The sequence below is a fragment of the Ochotona princeps genome, chromosome 2 (genome assembly GCF_030435755.1).
Source record: "Ochotona princeps isolate mOchPri1 chromosome 2, mOchPri1.hap1, whole genome shotgun sequence".
NCBI classification, from domain to species: Eukaryota; Metazoa; Chordata; class Mammalia; order Lagomorpha; family Ochotonidae; genus Ochotona; species Ochotona princeps.
The window spans coordinates 92,201,086-92,222,816 of NC_080833.1; the positions used below are offsets into that span (position 1 = coordinate 92,201,086).

The following is a 21,731-nucleotide window of genomic DNA, read 5'->3' on the forward strand; positions in this document are numbered from 1 at the left end:
CTGGTTCACTCCCCAGGTAGCTGCAACAGCCAGAGCTGAGCCAATCCAAAAGCAGGAGCCAGAAGCTTCTTCTGGGTCTCACATGTGGGTGCAGGGTCTCAGTGCTTTGGGCCATCCTCTGCTGCTTGCCCAGGCTATAAGCAGGTAGCTGGCTGGGAAGTGGAGCAGTCAGGACACAAACCCATATGAATCCCGGCTCTTGCAAGGTGAGAATTTAGCAATTAAAATATGGTGCCAGGCCAAACATTTAGAAGGTTTAAAAAAAAAATTGGGGCCGGTGCTGTTGCTCAGCAGGCTAATCCTCCACCTTTAAGCACCAGCATCCCACGTGGGTGCTACTTCATATCCCAGTTACTCCACTTTTTTTTTTTTTTTTTTAAGATTTATTTATATTTTTATTGGAAAGGCAGATATACAGAGAGGAGGAGAGACAGAGGAGGGTCTTCCATCCGATGATTCACTCCCCAGGTGGCCGCAATGGCTGAAGCTGAGCCAATCTGAAGACAGGAGCCAGGAGCCTCTTCCAGGTCTCCCACGCGGGTGCAGGGTCCCAAAGGTTTGGGCTGTCCTTGACTGCATTCCCAGGCCACAAGCAGGGAGCTAGATGGGAAGTGGGGTGACCGAAATTAGAACCGGCACCCATATGGGATCCCGTGCATTCAAGGCGAGGACTTTAGCCACTAGGCTATAGTGCCGGTCTCTCCTGCTCCACTTCCAATCCAGCTTCCTGCTTACATCCTGGAAAAGCGAAAGAGGATGTCCCAGGTCCCTGGACCCCTGCACCCGTAAGGAAGACCCAGAAGAAGCTCCTGGCTCCTGCTTTCAGATCAGCTCAGCTCCAGCCATTGCAGCCATCACAGGAGTGAACCAGCGGGTAGAAGATCTTTCTATAAATCTGCCTTTGTAATAAAAATAAATAAATCTTAAAAAAACAAAGGAAGAAAATATTTAAATATTTATTTATTTGTTTGTTTATTTAAAAGGCAGAGTTAGAGAAGGGGAGAGACAGATCTTCCATGTATTGATTCACTCCCCTAGGTGGCTGCAGTGGCCAGAACTGGGCCTATGTGACTCCTGGAGCCGGGAAATCCCTCCAGGTCTTCTACCTGGGTTCAGAGGCCCAGATGCAAGGACCATTCTCTGTTCCTTTCTCAGGCACATTAACAGGTTGCTAGATCAGAAAGGAGCAACCAGAACTCAAACTGGCACCTTTATGGGATGCTTGCTTTGTAGGCAGTGGCTTAACGTGCTATGTAACCACAATGCAGGCTCCAGACTTCTCATTTTATTTATATTTATAAAGCAGGTGCAAGCTTCTGAATTTTTGTTGAATGAGTTTTGCCGGGCTGTTAGCTTGTTACAGTGTTTTCTAATATTTCTTTAACTTGTAAATTTTTTGTAGTTTATCTTGTTTATTTAGGAGGTAGAGATACAGATAAATAAATAAACAGATAAACAAAGCTTCTGTGTGCTAGAGACTCATCTAGGTGTTCCACTTGAGCGGCAGGAAATACCCTGGCAACTTGAGCCATCTCCTGCTCACTCCCAGAGTGACCATTAGCAGGAAGCTGGAAGCAAAAATGGTACCAGGAATCCACCCAGGCTTTCTGAAATGAGGTGTGGGCATCCCAGGTAGTAGCTTAAAACTACTGGGCAAAATGTCTACCTCTTTACCTCTGTTTAGTTTATGAAGAATTCAAATTCTTGAATTTGAGTTTTAAAATTGCCTAGCTTTGTATAGGGATTAAAAATGATAATTTGGGGGCATGCCTCATGGTACAAATTAAGCCGCTGCCTGCAATGCTACATACCATATGAGTACCAATTCATATGAGTACCCCAGTTGCTCCATTTCTGATCCAGCTCCACTCTAAAGCTCCTGAGAAAGCAGCAGAAGATGTTTGAAGTACTTGGGCTCCAGAACCCACATGGAAGAAGTGGATTGAGTTCCATGCTCCTGGCTTTAGTCTAGCCCAGCCCTGTTCCAACCATTTGGGGAATTAATTAATCAATGGATAGAAGATCTCTCTCTTATTTTCTCTGTAATTCTGTCCTTCAAATAAATAAGTAAATCTTTTACAGAAAAAGTAAAAAAGACATGATTTGCAGAATGGTGTAAAGGAGGATGAAAAGAGAAACAAAAAGTAACACTTCTTGCATTTGGCTAAATTGCATTGAGAACAAGACACTTTGTTCCTGATAACTGTAACTTTTTGTTGTCTTCCTTGGTTCTCACCTGTGGTCTGTTTCTTCCACTTAGCCTCAGCCCTGGGACTTCCTAGCAGGTGGACAAGGACTCACTGCTGGGCATGTGGGTCTGAGCCTGCCCGTGTGCTCCACACTGCTCCTGTGGAGGCTTACAGCACAGGAACTTTCCTAATACACCCTTGGTTCCCAGGCACCTCCAGGCCAGGGAAACATGTCCTTCTTGTATTCTCTGGGATAAAAAACTAGAAACGGAGGCTCGAATCTGACTTCTGGCTTCCAATTTCCTAATTTTCTCCTCTGTGTTGTGTCTTCAAGAAAAAGTTAATGTTGAGCATTGTATTATTAGTCACATGGTGTATTAATTTAGTGCACAGTTCATAAAACCTTCATATTTTTTTTCCCTATAGTTATGTTGGGGGTTTCTTCTTTCTACAGAAAAAAGAACCAGTGGGTGATGACGAGTCCATTCCAGAGAATGTGTTAAATTTCGATGACGTCACTGCAGACACTTTAGCTGTAAGTTATTGAGCTGCTCATCTGTTTCTTTTTCTTTTCTTAATTTGAAAGGCAGAGTTACATAGAGAAGAGACAAAAAGGGAGACTTATCCACTTTTCACTCCCCAAATGACTACAACAACCAGAGCTGGACTGATCCAAAGCTAAGAGCCAGGAGCATCTTTTGGGTCTCCCACATAGATTCAGGGGCCTAAAGACTTGGGCCATCCTCTGCTGCCTTCCCAGGCCATTAGCAGGAAGCTGGAGTAGAAGTGGAGCTGCCAGGATGTGGGTAGAGGTTTAGCTTGTTATGCCACAGCAACAGTCCTTGTATTTTTTTTTTTAATTAAGATTTATTTATTTGAAAAGTGAATTGCAGAGATAGAAAGAGAGACAAAGAGGTTTTTCATCTGCTGGTTCACTCACCAGATGGTAGCAATGGCCAGGACTCGGCCGTGTTAAAGCTGGAAGCCTAGAACTCCACCCAGGCCTCCTATGTGGGTGGCAGAAGCCCAAACACTTAGGCCATCCTGCCCTGCTTTCCCAGGTGCATTAGAAGGGAACTTGTTTGGAAGTGCGGTAGCCAGAACCCAAATTGGTGCTCTGAGAGGGGTTTCTGGTGTTGCAGGCAGCAAGCTTAAATCACTGCACCACAGTTTTGGACCGTGTTCCTTTATCTTAATTCCTAGCCAGCAAGCACGCACACTCATCTCCACACAGCATGGTGGCAACTTTGAATTGCTGTCACAGAGTAATGTCCCCATCTGCTCTCATTACACTCTGTCTTTGAGTGTTTATTAGACAGCAGAGATGGAGTCAGAGGTCAAAAGAAAAAAGGAACTGAATTGTATTTGCTTTATAACTCCATTTTCTTTTTTTTTTTTTAAAGATTTATTTATTTTATTACTAAGTCAGATATACAGAGAGGAGAGACAGAGAGGAAGATCTTCCATCCAATGATTCACTCCCCAAGTGAGCCGCAACGGGCCGATGCTGTGCCGATCCAATGCCGGGAACCAGGAACCTCTTCCAGGTCTCCCACGCGGGTGCAGGGTCCCAATGCATTGGGCCGTCCTCGACTGCTTTCCCAGGCCACAAGCAGGGAGCTGGATGGGAAGTGGAGCTGCCGGGATTAGAACCGGCGCCCATATGGGATCCCGGCGGGCATGTTCAAGGCGAGGACTTTAGCCGCTAGGCCACGCTGCTGGGCTCATAACTCCATTTTCTATCCTTTATTTCCCAACATTGAAGAGTCTTTCTATGTATTATAAATCAGTACATACTCCCTAGATTCACTATAGTAAATCTGAAGCAGTAAGTGTTTAGTCACTGAAGCCTGTCTGCAACCAGAGAAGCTTGAAGAACTGGGCTGGGAATCCCACCTTAGGGCTCTCCCCAAGGAGGTCAAAGTAGAGTTTGAAACTGTGCTCTGCAACATAAGCTAGAAACAAAGTCTATTGCTCCTACTAAAGTTACAGTGTTCTTAGAAACCAGTTAGATGTGATATAAAATAGAGTGCTGAATTTGTTTAATCAGGAACATCAGAAAGTACAAATGAAGAAGTTCTGTCTGCATTTCTGTTTTTTTTTTTTTTTTTTTTAATGTATTTTTATTGGAAAGCCAGATCAGATTGACGAAGAGAAGGAGAAACAGGAAAATCTTCCATCTGCTGGTTCATTCCCCAAGTGGCCAGACTGTGCCAATCCAAAGCCAAGAGTCAGGGGCTTCTTCTGGATCTCCAGTGTGGGTGCAGGGTCCCAAGGCTTTAGGCCATCTTCTTCTACTGCTTTCCCAGGCCACAAGCAGGGAGTTGGATGGTAAGTGGAGTAGCCATAACACAAACTGACACCCATATGGCATCCTGGCGCTTGCAAGGCAAGGATTTAGCTACTGAGCCAGGCCCAGAAGTTCTCTTAAAAGAGCTACAGCTTTGATGACTCCTGATGTATCAGAACAAATAAGAGTGGGGAAAATGCAGCCCTCTCTGTCTTAAAATCACCAGAAGGTTTGCAGGGCAAGGCTACAAGCTGTCATCCCTGTCTACAGGTTCCTCACCCGTAGAACCAGCAGCTATTTTTTTTTCTTAAAGATTTATTCATTTTATTACAGCCAGATATACACAGAGGAGGAGAGACAGAGAGGAAGATCTTCCATCCGATGATTCACTCCCCAAGTGAGCCGCAACGGGCCGGTGCTGTGCCGATCTGAAGCCGGGAACCAGGAACCTCTTCCAGGTCTCCCACGCGGGTGCAGTGTCCCAATGCATTGGGCCGTCCTCGACTGCTTTCCCAGGCCACAAGCAGGGAGCTGGATGGGAAGTGGAGCTGCCGGGATTAGAACTGGTGCCCATATGGGATCCCGGGGCTTTCAAGGCGAGGACTTTAGCCACTAGGCCACGCTGCTGGGCCTACCAGCAGCTATTTATATAGCATTTACATTGTGTTAGTTCTTACAAGTATCCTGGAGATGCTTTAAAGTGCTGTGGAGGGCAGGATGGAATTGTGGGTGAATGAAATCACCCCTTCATGACACCTGCATCCTATATTGGAGCGTCAGTTCAAGTTTTGGTTTTCCTACTTCTGATTCAGTTTTCTACTAATGGGCCTGGGAGACAGAAAAAGATGGCCCAAGTACTTGGGGCCCAGCCACCCATAGGGGAAGTCCCAGGTTGAATTCTTGGCTCTTGGCTTCAACCTTGCCCAGACTGGGTTATTAAAACCATTTGGGGAATTAACCAGTATACGGAAGCTGTATTTCTCTTTATCATTCTGCCTTTTAAGTTAGTGACTAATCAACCTTTAATATATGTAGTAGGGAGGGGATAGGTTTGTGGTACAACAGGCTAAGCCACTACTTGGGATATTGCATCCCATGTCAAAATGTCTGGAATCAGTCTCACTTCTGATTTTTTGTTTTTATTTTTGTTTTTAAGAGTTATTTATTTTTTTTAAAGATTGATTTATTTTTGTTGGAAAGTCAGATATACAGACAGGAGGAGAGACAGAAGGGAAGATCTTCCATCCGATGATTCACTCCCCAAGTGACCACAAGGCCGGTGCTGCGCAGATCCGAAGCCGGGAACCAGGAGCCTCTTCCGGGTCTCCCACGCAGGTGCAGGGTCCCAGGGCTTTAGACCGTCCTCAACTGCTTTCCCAGGCCACAAGCAGGGAGCTGGATGGGAAGTGGAGCTGCCGGGATTAGAACTGGTGCCCATATGGGATCCCGGATCATTCAAGGCAAGGACTTTAGCCGCTAGGCCACGCCACCGGGCCCTTTAAGATTTATTTTATTTTTTTATTTGAAATGCTGAGTAGCAGAGAATAAAGATCTTCTATCTGGTTCACGTCCCAGAAAGCCGCAGCAGCTCGAGTTAAGCTGATCCAAAGCCAGGAGCCAGGAGTTTCTTTGAGATCTCCCACATGAGTGCAGGGTCCCAAAGATGCTGCATTCCTAGGCCATAAACAGGGAGCTGGATTGGAAGTGGAACAACCGGGACGAGAACTGGCACCCTTATGGGATGCCTGCACTGTTGGGCAAAGGCTTAGCTTTAGTGCCAGTCCCAGCCACCCTTCACCACTCCACTTTCTGTCCAGCTTCCTGCTAATGTGCCTGCAAGATAGTGGAAAATGGCCCAAGTGCTCTAATGCCTGCTACCTATGTGGGAGACCAGGCTGCTGTTCCTGGTTCCTGGCTTCACCCTGGTACATCCTGCCTGCTTGGGGAGTGAACCAACAAATAGATCTTTATTTGTCCCTGTTGTATTTTTCTCTCTTACCCAGCCTTTCAATTCAATAAATAAATCTTCAGAAGAAAAAAGTATCCAGTGGGATATATGTAGGTTATATGGCTGTGCAAATGCTTGGCCATTTGTATTAGGGACTTGAGCATTCATGGAATTTGGCATCCTAGGTAGAGGGTAGTCGTGAACCCAATTCTCCAGTAATACTAAGGAATAACTTTTGGAAGCCTTTATTTATTTGGTTTGTTATTGTTTATTTGCATTCATTTGAAAAGCAGAGAAATTGAAGTATAGAGAGCTCCCATCCGCTGGTTTACTCCCTGGATGGATGGTCATGGGCAGGGTTGGGCTGGGCTAGGGCTAAAGCTAGGAACAGAGAATGCAGCCCAGGTCTGCTGCGTGATGTCAGGAACCCGGCTGCCGAAGGCGTCCTCACTGCCTTCCAGAGTCTGTGTTAGCAGGGAACGGGAGTCAGGATCAGAGCTGGAAAGCAAAGCCATTAGACATAGGTGTGTTTAGCAGGTCCTCTCCCCAAGTGAGCGCAACAGCTGAAGCTGAGCCAGTCCGAAGCCAGGAGCCAGGATCTCTTCCAGGTCTCCCACGTGGGTGCAGGGTCCCAAGGACTTGGGGCATCCTCAACTGCTGTCTCAGGCCACAGGCAGGGAGCTGGATGGGAAGTAGAGCAGTCAGGACACAAACCAGCACCCATATGGGATCCCAGCACATGCAAGGTGAGGACTTTAGTCACTAGGCTATCGCGCCGGGCCCAAGATTTTTTTTTTGAAGGGTAGATTTACAGAGGGAAAGAAACAGAGGGAGATTTTCCATCCCCTGTGTCACTCCCCAGGTGGCCACAACGGCTGGAGCTGACCTGATCTAAAGCTAGGAACTAGAAACTGCTTCTGAGTTTGTCACATGGATGCAAGGAACCCACGCACTTGGGCAGTCCTCTGCTGCTTTCCCAGTGTATAAGTAAGGAACTGCAATGGAAGTAGAGCAGCTGGGCTAGAGCCAGAGTCAGTATGGGGTGCGAGTGCTGCAGGAAGATGAGCCTTTTCAGTCACCATGTTGGGCTCCTCATTTTGATTTTTGTAATGCTACCACAAGGATTGTCCTTAGACCACAACAGGGATGGGACACCAAGATTTTAGCTTGTTCCTGTATGTCCTTGTCTCACTGGATCTTGGGTACGGCCTGGCCTGTTCACCTACAGAACCTGAAAGTCTCACAAATCAAAAAAGTCCGACTTCTTATCGATGAAGCCATCCTGAAGTGTGATACGGAGCGCCTCAAGCTGGAAGCAGAGCGTTTCGAGAACCTCAGAGAAATTGGGAACCTTCTGCACCCATCTGTGCCCATCAGTAATGATGAGGTAGGCGTCCCTGTCGCAGCAGGCCTCCTCACAGGGCCGTGGCCGGGCAGGTGGAGAGCTGAACACTGGCTTGCTCTGTGTCAGAAGCAGGCCCTTTGTGTCCTCCCTCTGCCCACCAATTGACGAGTGCAGGGGTCAGATCCTGGCCTGATTGCGAAATAACAGAGACAGCAGGTAGGTGGAGACTCCTAGCACAGAAATCTCTTCTCAGTGTAGCTGCTGTCCTCTGCTGCCCGTTGCCCTTGGTAGCCCCTTGGTAGCCGAGCGTCTTGTGGGAGGGATCTACTAAATCGGCCTCACCCCCTCACCCACACCCTACCCACAGAATCTGCAGGTTGAAGGCAGATCTGCATGATAAAAGTTTCCTGCTGAGCCGGAGCTTCCCTTACACAAAGCTGCTGTGAGCCCTGCCTTTGTTCCCCGACACCCCAGCCAAGGCAGGGCCCATCTGTGCCTCTTTCATTCATTCCCTGGTGAATGTCTGGGGTAGCTGGAGGCCGCCGCCAAGTGAGCGCCAAGTGAGCGCAGGACTCCAGAGGTCAGGTCCCCGAGCCCGCCCTCACGTGGCCCTGAAACCAATGAGAGCCTGGAAAAGAAAAAAGTCCACATTCTCCCTTGTACCCTGGGCAATGCTGATTGTATGGGACTGGCTGTCCCTGTGCAGAATTTTTGAAGAGTCATTTAAAGGGGAGAAAAAAAAACAAAAACTGGGACTTCTGTAGACCTTTCTCTTAGAAGAATCAAGGTTCCCAATGTTGATTCTAGCATTGCCTTTAAAACTGTAAATCGCTGTCTCTGTTGTAGTAAATTCCCTCTTTCTGCTTTGTGTACAGTGACCAAAAGTAGCATTTGAATTGGACAGCTTCATAAAACTTGGTTGTCCTTAAAATAATGTTTGGCAAGATAGAGTTGGTTTGTAGTGAAATCTTAGGGTAAGATGTTAGTTTTTCTCCCAGGTTCTTGCAAGTCAGGAAGGTGAGAATTCTTAGTTCTGACATACATAAAGTAAGTTGTATTCAAAAGCAGAGAAAGCAAACAAATACATCGATGGCCAGAAAAGAGAGCATGAAGAATGGAAGCAGAGAGAACCCAAACACCTCCTTGCTTGAGGCAAGAGTTGTCTATTCTGGCATGAACCACTTGGGAGTTTTCTGCTACCTCCATAAAATTTCACATGCAGCTCAACATGCATATTTTCATGGTATCTTCTTCCTAAGTTCCAGATGAAGCCAGTGCATTCCCAGGAAAGGAGAATGGTGATAGACAAGTACGATAGTGTGGACACATGCCTATGCGGAAGGAGGTGGTTTCTTGCAAAGACCTCCAGCTCAACAGATCCTAAACCAGCTGCCTGTCCATCCTCTATCTGCAGAAATAAGACGTCATGTCTCTTTCTCTCCTGGTCTTGTTCCACAGGATGCAGACAACAAAGTAGAGAGGATATGGGGTGACTGTACGGTCAGGAAGAAGTACTCTCACGTGGACCTGGTAGTGATGGTAGATGGCTTTGAAGGCGAGAAGGGAGCCGTGGTGGCTGGGAGTCGAGGCTACTTCCTGAAGGTAAGAGCTGGGAACCAGTGGGGATAGGGTACAGAGAAGGAATTGAAAACAAATTGCAGGAAAACCTAACCTACTAGAGAAGACCGCAAATCCACCATTTGTACTCACCACTCTATAAACATATTGGCAATTAGGTGCAATTCTCTCTCTAAGGCAAGAGAGTGCTTATCCAGATTGCATAGACAAAAGCCGCTAAGTGATCCTCCATAATGGGTATGTTTTGCTGACTCAGTCGGAATGTTGCCTGCCTTTAGGTAGCTCAGAATAATTGGACAGACAAGTAACAAAGACTCACAGCCCTCTGTCCTAAGCCCTGTGGTATGAACAAGCAAGCCAAGTGCCCTTTTATTTATTTTTTTTTTTTTGAAAGGCGGATAAGACAAAAACAGACAGGTTTGGGCTCGGCAGCGTGGCCTAGTGGCTAAGGTCCTCACCTTGATCCCATATGGCCGCTGGTTCTAATCCTGGCAGCTCCACTTCCTCTCTATCTCTCCTCCTCTCAGTATATCTGACTTTGTAATAAAAATAAAATAAATCTTTTAAAAAAAAAACAAAAAAACAGACAGGTTTCCTGTTGGCTGGTTCATTCACCAATTGCCTGCAACACCCAGGATTGGGCCAGACCAACCCAGGAGCCAGAAACTCAGTGCAGGTTTCCCATGTGGGTGGCAGGGACCCACCTACTTGAACCATCACCTGCTGCCTGTGAGGAAGCTGGAGTCAGGAGCAGAGCCAGGACTCGGGCCCAGGCACTCTGATACGGAATGCATGTGTCCCAAGAGGCTTCTTAAGTGTTGGTCCAGGCACCTGTCCCAGACCCAGAGTGCTTTGAGAATGGGTAGGTGGAGGCAACAAACCAAGATTCACTGGGGGCAAAGGACAGGTGAATGCAAGGCAAGCTTTCAGGAGGATGTAGTAAATTAGTAAATTAAACTTGGAAATACTAAACATCTGTGGATGTTCAGAGTGTGTTCTACATATTCAGGGTCATCCAGGATTTTTGTGGGGTTTTTTGTTTGTTTTGTTTGATTTTTTTTGTTTTTGTTTGATTGCTTGTTAAGACTGATTTATTTGAAAGGCAGGATGACAAAAAGAGGGATATCATCTAACTGCTGGTTCAGTCCCCAGATAGCCATGACAGCCAGCACTGGCTGGACCAAGAAGCCAGGAACTTTTTTCTTGTCTCCCATATGGGTGGAAAGAACTTGAACCATCATATTCTGCTCTCCCAGGTACCTTAGCAGGGAGCTAGATCGCAATCAGAGTTAGCGAGACTCAAATCAGCACTCTGATATGGGATTTAGGCATCCCCAGCAGGGACCTAACTCCCTGTGTCCCCGAGCCAAGTGTCATAAGAATTAGCTCCAGCCAGTGCTGTAGTGTAGTACATTAAGCCTCTGCTTGTGGCCATGGCATCCCATACAAGTGTCAGTTCAAGTCCTAGCCGCTCCACTTCCAGTCTAGCTCCCTACTATTGTGCCTGGGCAAGCACTGGGGGAGAAAAATGGTGCAAAGCCTTGGGCCCCTGCACCCACATAGGAGACCCAGATGAAGTTCCTGGTTTCCAGCTTTCGATCTAATCTTAAAAACAAAACAGCATACCTGGGTCATATGCTGGGCTTGGCATTAAGAAATGATCTTGTGAGTCAGTAATGTGGGTGCACTGTTTTTGTGGCCTCCTCTGTGCCCCTGGGCAGTCCTGTTCTGTCCCTTAGTTGCTGCTGAATGTCATTTCGAATGCATCAATGCAGTGGCCAGAAGACCTCACCACAGTCCTGTCTCTGCTCCTTCAGGGGGTCCTTGTGTTCCTGGAACAGGCTCTCATCCAGTATGCCCTTCGCTCCCTGAGAAGCCGGGGCTACACTCCCATTTACACCCCCTTTTTCATGAGGAAGGAGGTCATGCAGGAGGTGGCACAGCTCAGCCAGTTTGACGAGGAACTTTATAAGGTAAGTAGCCCGGCCACAGTGTGGCCGGATGACTTGTTCTGAAGCCTGATTGAGTGATAACAAGCAGTATTGTCCATTGGAATCTTCTGCTATGATGGAATTGCTCTTCCATCTGTGGCTGCTGAACACTTGAAATGTGGTTCATGCAACTAAGGGAGCAGATTGTTTCTTTCAGTTGATTTCAGCAGTCTCATGTGGTTAGTGCTGCCGCAGAGGGCAGTGAAAACAGAGTCTCTTTTATCTTTCCCTGGGAAATTGCAGGATGTGTCTATTTAGAGCATACTTTAGCACCATGCGCTTCAAAAAGAGTCTGTGTTGGGGGTGCTAAGATAAAAGAAAATGGGCAAGTAGCTCTGATCTCCCAGCCCCCTTCCCATATCCTCCCGCTCCTGACCCAAGTCTGGAAGCTCCCAGAAGGCGGGACTTGACTTGGGATGGATGTGGCTCCCACATCACGGTCATGCAGCATCTCTGGCAGAGTCAGGACTCGAGCTGAGCTACAAGGCTTCAGTGTGATCAGGTGACTCCAACCGCAGCCGCAGCAAGTGTGACCTGGCTGGGCCAGCACCCGGATGTTCTGGAGCATCTCTGCTGGCGGCTCACCTTCTGCTGTATGAAATGGAGCTTGTTGTGACTGGCCTGTCTGCTTCCCCGGCCTGAATGGAGGAGGAGTCAGATGACTGCTGCTGCTGAGCTGACCTGATGTGTCTTAGGAAGAAAAGCTTCATCACTAGAACCATCTTCCCACTGCTGAAAGTTCTGTTTTCAGTCACGGGGCCCTGGGAAGCAAACCACAAGCTGTGGAAGCTAAGCATTGGCGTGGCTAGCCCTTCTGTCTTCCTGGCCTTTCTCATAAGAATGGGGATGTGTGCATGTGTCACCTTGTGTCTGACTTTACCCTCCAGGGCTGGGTAATTACTAACTGAACTTTCGAATCAGCCACTGCATGTGGAAGCTACTGTGGAAGATTACAGGGAATTGTGGGGCACAAATGAACCCTTTGTTCCCTGCTCCTTCATCCCTTCTCTTGGGTAGACGGGTCTCAGTAGGGTGAAATTTTGGCTGACACATCAGCCTGATAGAAGCCACAGCGTATTGTTTGAAGCGGCACCAACCTGTAGAACATTCTGCAGTGACAAACGTGTTATCTACACAATTCAGTACAGCAGCCACCAGGCACTTGTGACTGTTGAACATTTGAAATATGGCTTGAGCAACAAATTTACCATGTATATGCAAATGGTCTCATCAGGGCTGAAATTCCTACTGTGAGGTGATAGCAAGGTGGGTTTCTGTGGTCCAGAGGAAGTTTCCTCCCCCTACTTAAAAAAAAAAAAAAAAAAAAAAAAACTTTTTTTTTTAAACGTTTATTTATTTTATTGGAAAGGCAGATATACAGAGAGGAGAGACAGAGGAAGATCTTCCGTCCGATGATTCAACCCCTAAGTGAACCGCAGCGGCTGGTGCACACCATTCCGAAGCCGGGAACCAGGTCTCCCATGCGGGTGCAGGGTCCCAATGCATTGGGCCGTCCTCAACTGCTTTCCCAGGCCACAAGCAGGGAGCTGGATGGGAAGTGGAGCTGCCGGGATTAGAACCGGTGCCCATATGGGATCCCCGGGTGTTCAAGGCGAGGACTTTAGCCACTAGGCCACGCCGCCGGGCCCAAAAAAAACCAACTTTTTTAAGTTTTGTTTTTTTCTAACTACCACATTGCAGGAAACTTAAATGACAGGAAGAAATCATCTGCTTTCCCAGTGCCCCAACATAACAGTTGTCATTTAAAAATAATCCCGTTTGGGACTTCCTTCATGCATCATTTTCACATACTTTCCTGTTAGCATGCTAGCAGAAGTACTTCCTGTGACTGCAGGGCCTCCATCATTGCCATTTGAAGGATTATATTGTTCAGCACAGGCTGGATGTGGGACAAATATTCGACATTTCATGGCTCCCCTGTTTGCTTTCAATAAATGACCTGCCCATCTGCAGGCCATTTTTTCAAAAAGGTTTTATTGGAAAGACAGAGCCAGGACCCCGGAGCTTCTTCAGGTCTCCCACGGGGGTGCAGGATCCCAAGGCTTTGGGTCATCCTCTACTGCTTTCCCAGGCCACAGACAGGGAGCTAGATGGGAAGTGGAGTATCTGGGACACGAACCGGTTCCGATATGTGCTCCCAGCATGTACAAAGCAAGGACTTTAGCCACTGGGCTGCTGCGCCAGGCCCCAAAGCACATTGTTTTGAAAACTAATAGGGGGCCCGGCGGCGTGGCCTAGCGGCTAAAGTCCTCGCCTTGAACGCCCCGGGATCCCATATGGGCGCTGGTTCTAATCCCGGCAGCTCCACTTCCCATCCAGCTCCCTGCTTGTGGCCTGGGAAAGCAGTCGAGGACAGCCCAATGCTTTGGGACACTGCACCCGCGTGGGAGACCTGGAAGAGGTTCCTGGTTCCTGGCATTGGATCGGCACAGCATTGGCCCGTTGCGGCTCACTTGGGGAGTGAATCATCGGACGGAAGATCTTCCTCTCTGTCTCTCCTCCTCTGTGTATATCTGGCTGTAATAAAATGAATAAATCTTAAAAAAAAAAAAAAAACTAATAGGCATTGGACTAACCTGTGTTCACCAAGAAAGTAGAGACTGGGTCAGTTGGCCTCACTAACATTTGAGATTAATCTATTTATATTGCTATCAGTACTGGCTTCTTGTGTAGCAGCTGCCATTGGCTATTTACCCATTATTTCTAAGTGTTTTGTTTATTATATAAGTGAAAAATACTCTTTAATTTTCGTTTCTTTGATCTCTGTCAGGGACTCCATTTTGAACTAACCCATCCCCTTTATTGTCAACTGCCTGGCAGGGATTCCAGAAACTTCTTGCTACCCCGTCATTCCTGTATTTCCTGTGGTTTCTTGACCTACCTAGGGTTATCCTCCCTCCCTCTTAACCCATCTGGCTGGCTCCCTTGCCCTCCACAGGTGATTGGCAAAAGCAGTGAAAAGTCCGACGACAACTCCTACGATGAGAAGTACCTAATTGCCACCTCGGAACAACCCATTGCTGCTCTGCATCGGGATGAATGGCTGAGGCCGGAGGACCTGCCCATCAAGTATGCTGGCCTGTCTACATGCTTCCGCCAGGAGGTGGGCTCCCACGGCCGTGATACCCGGGGCATCTTCCGAGTCCACCAGTTTGAGAAGGTGAGTAGAAACAGGGTAAGGAGTAGGCACCTGCTATATCTGCTGGTGTGGTTAGAGACAGGATCTGTGTTGCTTGGGCCCATCCCAATGCCGGCCTTTGCTTTTGTGTTGGTGGGGAAGTGCCAGGAAGTGCATGGTCAGGCGGCTTGCTTTGAATGTGGGCACTGGAACTTTACTGCCCGGATCCCAATGCCAGCTGTACTACTTCGCTGCTCTGTAGCCTTGAGTTGGTTGCTCAGTGTCTGCCTCATCAAATGCTGATAAAACTGGCAATAATGCTTCCTTAACTAGCCCCCAACTGTGAGAGTTAGGCTAATAGTGTAGATGAACCATGTAGACCAGGTGCTATCACATGGGTGGTGAACTCTCCATGGAAGTTCTTATTCTTCCTATTGGCCCCATGCAGTTGAACAGTAGCGTAGCTTGCTGGGGGCCCAGGGCTCGCCCATCTCTCAGTGGTACAGGAGCAGATCTTGGCCGCAAGGCCATCTTCTGCGACACTCCTCCCGTGTACTCACCCTGTGCTGTTGTCTCCTTGGGTCCCTATCTGCAGATCGAGCAGTTTGTGTACTCGTCACCCCACGACAACAAGTCATGGGAGATGTTTGAAGAGATGATTGCCACCGCTGAAGAGTTCTACCAGTCTCTGGGGATCCCGTACCACATCGTGAACATCGTCTCAGGTGCAGGCCCCATCCTCCTCCCACACTCCTGTGCCCGCACCCCACAGACAGTGCCCCAGAGAGCTGAGCTACCATACCAAGAGACAGCTCACCCTCCAACACATTAGCCATGTTAATTAGAATCTCACACTCTTCTCAATAGGGAGCGGTGGGCGATGAGAATGTCTGGGTGTGACTTCACTGCTGGGATAGGGTGTGAGTTGACAAGTCCTTCAGGCTTGCGAAAGGTTTTCCATGGCAGTACCTTTCCTCTTCTCTGAATTTTTTGTTTTTTCTTTATGCAGGATCTTTGAATCATGCTGCCAGTAAGAAGCTTGACCTGGAGGCCTGGTTTCCAGGCTCTGGAGCCTTTCGCGAGTTAGTCTCCTGTTCTAACTGCACAGATTACCAAGCTCGCAGACTCCGGATACGCTATGGGCAGACCAAGAAGATGATGGACAAGGTAGACAGCCCCCAGGGAGGTGGGGGACAAGGGCCTCACTGAGCACAGCTCCATCTCAGGTCTCAGCCCTGGGACGTACACACAGTACCCAGCATCAGGGGCAAGCCCGGGTCGCTCCATCTCTAGACCAAAGTGAGCATCTGGAAATGACCTCTGCTGGGTTTCCGCTGAATCCTTTTAGACCAAATCCTGAACCTAGCTCTATTCTCTAAGGTAATGCTAGCTTTTCTCTCTTTTGACTTTCTTTTCCTTAACTCCAGAGAAAGAATAATCTCCCTTTATCTGCACAGAACAAGTTGGAGGCAACGTCTTCCCTCTTCTCACCCAAGAAGGTCTGGGTTGTAAGCTTATCTCTTGAAGCCCAATTTCCAGGCCCTAATCATTCCACAGTGAGGGGCTTGAAAGGGGTTGAAGGAGAGGCCAGTGGTGGCTTCTTCATCTCTCAAAGGACCCAACTCAGAGATGATCGGGATCTTCCACTTGTCACTCGAAGAGAAGCAAGGAATCTTCCTGGAGTAGGAAAGGCAGTACATCCCAAAATAGAGCTCACCTTGAGGAAAAAGTTAGCAATGCGCCAGACTTATCCTTTTGATTTGGATAGTCATGGTTGGGGGAGTTTTGATTGCATGGATGGTTTCTACTCATCAGTCCCAGTGCTGAAGTTGAGTTTAACTTCCCCTGCCTTCCCAGGTGGAATTTGTTCACATGCTCAATGCAACAATGTGTGCCACCACTCGTACCATCTGCGCCATCCTGGAGAACTACCAGACAGAGAAAGGCATCATTGTGCCCGAGAAGCTGAAAGAGTTCATGCCGCAAGGTAAGCTGTCAGCTCAGCTCATCCTCCTCCCTGTTCTGTCCTCACACCTTCTGATGTGTGTGTGTGTGTGTGTGTGTGTGTGTGTGTGTGTCTCCCCTTTCTGAATGCACCTGGTTTTGTTGTTTAGACTCAGTCCCCAAAACTCTGCCAGCCCCTCTGGATTGGGTGGTGCAGGAGGGCCAGTGTAAAAAATATTCTCCAGTGCAGGTGTGGTATTGAAATGCTGCTGAAAGTCAAGTTGGGAAGGAAAAGAAGTGAGTCTAACATGTGTTAAGAGTACCCCTTTCTTCCAAGGGGCCACTGTCTTGCTGGATTCTGTCCCCAGGGATCCTTGGGCTTTGACGGGAAGAAGGATAAGCCCTTTGGGTGTCTCTTCCCTGCTAGGACTCCAGGAATTGATTCCCTTCGTGAAGCCTGCACCCATTGACCAGGAGCCATCGAAAAAGCAGAAGAAGCAGCACGAAGGCAGCAAAAAGAAGACGGGCAGAGATGTCATCCTGGAATCCCAGATGCAGAACTTGGAGGTGGCTGACGCCTGACTGTCCCTCCTCCCCACGGGCCAGGCTTCCTTTCTACCTGTCGGGGGCATCTCAGAGCCCACCTGGGAGCAGGGAAGCCAGGTCCCACTTCCTACACACCACCCCCGTCTGACTGCATAACCATGTACAGCATGCGTGTCTCTGTGTCTGCACATGGGCATAGGAGCCAATCACATGTGACTGATGAAACCGTGTAATAAAGCGTCCCTGAGGAGGGTCCCAGTCACCTCCTGTCTTCCTCCTGGAGCCCTGAACCCTGTCTCTGATGGCTTTTCCTGAGTCTGCACTCATTTTTGCTTGTATTTCCCAGTGTGGCTGCTCCATCCAGTCAGGTGGCAGGGGAGCCTGGCAGGGATTTAGGAAGATCCGAGGGGATGATAAAGATCCCAAGTCACAGATTCAAGTTCACAGCACAGGGCCAGATTTTTTTTTATTATTATTATCAGCTTGCTCCTGTTTGAAAGCAGTGAGGTAGGGATTGGCATAGTTCTCATCATGGATGCCAAAGCCAGCCTGTGAGTTCCCTGGGAGGAGGCCGTGGGGAGGGAGTGGGCAGGTGCTATGAACTGTCAGAGTGAATGAGTCCCAGTCTGATGGGTGGAGCTGCAGATTCAGGAAGGCAGTCTGGGGACTTGGCAGTGATGGCTGCTTCTCTCGCCACAACATCCACATACTGGGAGACTACTGATGGCGGCCCTCAGGGTGGAGGGTGGGAGCTGTGGAAAGGAGGATGTTCCAGTCCCTTCTCTGGAGTTGCCACTGCCATCCAGAGCGTCAGTTCACCCTTTCTCCAGGAGGGTAGTAGTTAGGCCCTTCATCTGCCTGCTGTCTTTCATCTGCAATCTACAAACCCTTGACTTTAATAACACCTTGTGGGAGCTCGGTGCTCCTCTCCAAGGAGAGTAGCGTAATGCCTATAGGTGATGGCTTTCATCTTGGTGATGGACCCAGAAGGGAAGGTGGGGCCTTGATTATACCCATCCCAGAAGTACAGGTGAGAGGGGGAGATGAGACAGATGGGAGTCGCCAGGTGGGAGTCTCTGGCCCCAAGTCATCAGCGGATTCCTTTGGGAATTGGAAGCTGGAATCAACTGACCTGGCACTCGGGCGCCTTCATTGCAGCTTCCTTGGTCCCAAAGCAGTGGCTCTCCTCAGCCTCCTGGAGCTTGGTGCCTGGGAAAGACGTCATAGGCTGTTCTCCGCTGGATGCCTGGTATTTTAAATGTGCTAACTGGAAAACCTATCCACACTGACGTGCTTGAAGGGGGGAACGCCGTGGCCCCGGGGCCTTGCCTGGCAGTGCCTGCTCATGGGCCGACTCCAGCTGCCTGTACTGTAGACCTCTGTCCTCAGCAAGCTGCACCCATTTGTATATACTTCAAAGAAGGAGCAGAAAGTATTTGGTTAAGAAAGGTGGCTTGTACGGGGGCGGGGGGGGGCAGAAGGCTGTTGCGCCCCCTTCCTCCTCCCTGAAGCCCGCTGAAACTCAGATGGCTTCGTACACATCTCTGACCTAGCTCTAGCTCCCAAGTGCTGCCAGCCTGACTTCTGAGCAACTGCCTTTCTCCCAGACCCTGGAAACCCACCGCAGGCAGAAGCTGGGGCCCTCAGCCCCGGGGGGCCTGGGCCTGGCTCTCTGCACCAGCTGACTCCCCTTCTCAGCTGACTGGGTTCCTGACTCCCTGCCATTTTTTGCAAGAACCTCCAGCAGGCCAACAGCCTAGCTAGGAAGAGAGCAGCTGCGTGCCTCAACTGACTGGTTAACAGAAACGACCCCTACTTCTTGAAGCCAAGGGCCATGAGCAGTGGTCAGTGGTAGTGAAGGTGGGCCTGAGGCCACTCCCCATGGGTCACTGAGCATACATAAGCAAGGTAGGCGTGCTCGGTGGTTTAATGAGTGCTTACCTGTGCCAGACACCACTGGGAGCAGAGGTTGCAGAAGAAAGGGGCACAGTCTGTGCTCTCAAAGAACTCTCAGTTTCAGCCAAGGTGTGGCTTATCCTCTGGGGTGAGCTGGAACCTGGGCTACTCTCCCTGAAGCAGTGGGATGGGGCTAGTGCCAGCCTGGCCTCAAATGGAGCTGACTCGCAGAGAAGCTGAGTAGCTGGGAACAGCCCAGATAACCCTAGCTCCACCCTAGGAACTGCCTTGCAGCCCACGACTGATGCCCTCATCCCTGGCACCTTGACCTGCTGCAGCTCTCCAAACTCAGCTCCACAGGTTACCACACTTGGCAAACCACCCCCACAGGCTGGGTGGCATGAGTCACAGCCCTGGGTCGCTGCTCAGCCTTTGGTTCCCACACCCAGGGATCCAGGGCTCCAGCTGCAGCTTTGGGTGAGAGAGGAGACACTGGCCACCTAGTGTCTGGCTTCTGCCAAGCAGCAGGGAACCCGCTGGTCAGCCAGTGCCAAGCCAGGTGTGAAGCCTTACCCTTGGGAGCTATCATGCCCTGAACCGGCCCTGCTTGTCTCTCTCTGAAACTGTGCCACTGCTCTGCCCTGGGTCCTGGAGAAGGCCTCCTCCTCCCCAACCCCCTGCCTCCCACATGGGCCTGGAGCGGTGCTGGCTGCTCTCCCAGGATGAATCGGACAGGCAGACCTGGGATGGGCCTCAGAGAAATGTGCTGCATGTCTCAGCCTGTGCCAGGATGCTGGGCCTGCCCCACTTCCCCAGTCACCTCCCCACATGGGGTTCCCCCCACAGCTCCTCCCCGAGACACACCACCAAAGGGGTGGTGCATCCTTGCAGTCCCAAGTGTGCCAGATCCTGCAGAAGGCTGATGCCTCTGCCTGTGACATCGCCCTTTTAAGAGTCCTCCCACCACAGGGCCAGGGGTACTGCAGGCAGATTCCTGTTGCAGAGACCCCAGCAATGTGTGGCTCCATCCACCTGCTGGGAAAGGGGTGCCAGTTCTCCAAGTCCCTGAACCTTCGGACAGAGGTAGGGGCTCCCAAAGATCTCTGGGAGAAAACAGTCTTGGGAGGGCAAGGACTTCTTTGGCTGCCCTGCTGGCTCCTTCACAAGCCCTGCATCCCTCCTCCTGCACAAATGGCCTGGGAAATGAATTTCACAGAGGTGTAAATTGCTGAAAAGATGTGGTGGCCCTTCAGGGATTCATGGCTGTTAAATCCTGAACAAGTGAATTAAGCTGCACTCAAAATAGCATATACCTTGTCCTTCCATCTTGGCTCTTTAAAAAAATTTTAATATGCTTTCACCAAAACCAGCTCTGGTGTCCTTGTGCCCTGGCTCGCACCTCCATCCTGTGTGCCCCAGCTCCTTGCTCTTCAGCTCCCTCTCCTGAAGTCCTTCTCTGGTCCCTTCTCCAGTACCCACCTGCTTCCACCCCATGCTCAGGGCTGCTCTCCCTGAACATTAACCCACAGAGGGCTTGCCCTGTTCCCCGCTTCCTGGAGTAGAACGTTCCAGGTAGGAGCAGGGTGAAGGCCTGACAGGCTGAGTGCAGAGAGGGAGGGCAGAACTGAGTTGAGGCTGGAAAATATCATGATCACTGACAATTGAAGGTGCTTCCCGGGCCCATCCTCTCCCAGGCCCTGTGTCCACAGGCTCTCCCAGCTCCTCAGGCCAGCTTCCCACACCATTCCCTCATCTGAGCTAGCTACCAAGTTGAAAGTCCTTTATCTGATCCTCATCCACTCCCCTGGTACTCGGGAGCATCAAAGGAGCCCCAAGATGCAGGACTCATCATGAACAATTCCCTCCTCTTTTGTCTGCTGCACAGTGTCATTACATCTGTTACTCTGGTCTGTCCCTCAGGCTCCTTGCAGGTCTGCGGGACCCCAGTCCCTTCCTCAGGCCTGGCCTGTGTAGCCTGCCAGAGTGGCCTGCGTGATGGTACAGCCACCAGCCTGCTTCCCCCACAAATACTTGAGATGCTTTCCCCAACTCAGAAAGGCCAGGCCAAGTTCACCATGCAACCACAGTTCAGACAAACAGGATTTCTGCTCTTGTGGTCCCTGCCATGTGCTCTATGCCCAGCCTCCTGATTCTGCCATCTGCCAGCACACACCAGGCATGGCATCCATACTGGCTCATGCTGTCGCCCCCATTCCTCCCGTTCCTCTCCCCTGGCTGTGTAACTCCTCCCTCTCCAGGGTGCTTCACACACCCTCTCCTTCACAACCCCTTCCCTGGGTGGGTGTTGGGCACCTGAGTCCAGTACAGAAGTGCTTGGGATTAAGACCTCCACTTCTGATTCAGCTAATGTGTCCGGGGTAGCGGACAATGGCCCAAATAACTTGGGCTCCTGCCTTGCACGTGTGAGACCCAGGTGAAATTCCTGGCTCCTGGCTTTGGCCTGGGCCAGCTCTGATTGTTGTGAGCATTTGGGAGAGTGAAACCGTGGACAGAAGATTTCTGTCTCTGTCCTTGTCTCTCTGCTTTTCAAATAAAATGGAAATAAATAAAAATTTAACATGCTTGGGCCCAGCGTGGTAGCTTAGTGGTTAGGTCCTCACTTTGCATGTGCCGGAATCCCATATGGGCACTGGTTCGTATCCTGGCTGCTCTTATTGGAAAAAAAAAAAAAATTAACACCCTTTCCAAAACAAAAATAAAAACATGCAAGCAATGAAATAGTCTCCTCTAACTCCTCCACTTCCACTGAAAAATAACAATGAATGAAATGCTGTGAAAGCAGTTGTCTCTGCCTGCCTTAGACTGACTGCCCCTCAGGCCAAGCTGGAGTCTGTCCACCGTGTA

The 21,731-nt window shown here is 49.5% G+C and overlaps 1 protein-coding gene across 2 annotated transcripts in view; it reads left to right on the forward strand.

Moving 5' to 3' along the window:
- SARS1 (seryl-tRNA synthetase 1) overlaps window positions 1-17,252 on the forward strand; it is a 29,908-nt gene extending 12,656 nt beyond the window's left edge. The window contains exons 3-12 of one of the 2 annotated variants that reach the window (XM_004581979.3): window positions 2,644-2,724; window positions 7,656-7,814; window positions 9,231-9,374; window positions 11,168-11,323; window positions 14,301-14,522; window positions 15,076-15,205; window positions 15,490-15,647; window positions 15,908-15,979; window positions 16,338-16,467; window positions 16,852-17,252. In XM_004581979.3, the coding sequence (XP_004582036.2) occupies window positions 2,644-2,724; window positions 7,656-7,814; window positions 9,231-9,374; window positions 11,168-11,323; window positions 14,301-14,522; window positions 15,076-15,205; window positions 15,490-15,647; window positions 15,908-15,979; window positions 16,338-16,467; window positions 16,852-17,006 (1,407 nt within the window). In that variant the 3' untranslated portion in view covers window positions 17,007-17,252. The remainder of the gene's footprint in view (window positions 1-2,643; window positions 2,725-7,655; window positions 7,815-9,230; window positions 9,375-11,167; window positions 11,324-14,300; window positions 14,523-15,075; window positions 15,206-15,489; window positions 15,648-15,907; window positions 15,980-16,337; window positions 16,468-16,851) is intronic. The other variant, XM_004581980.3, reaches the window with a different exon arrangement.
- Window positions 17,253-21,731: the final 4,479 nt, after the last annotated feature.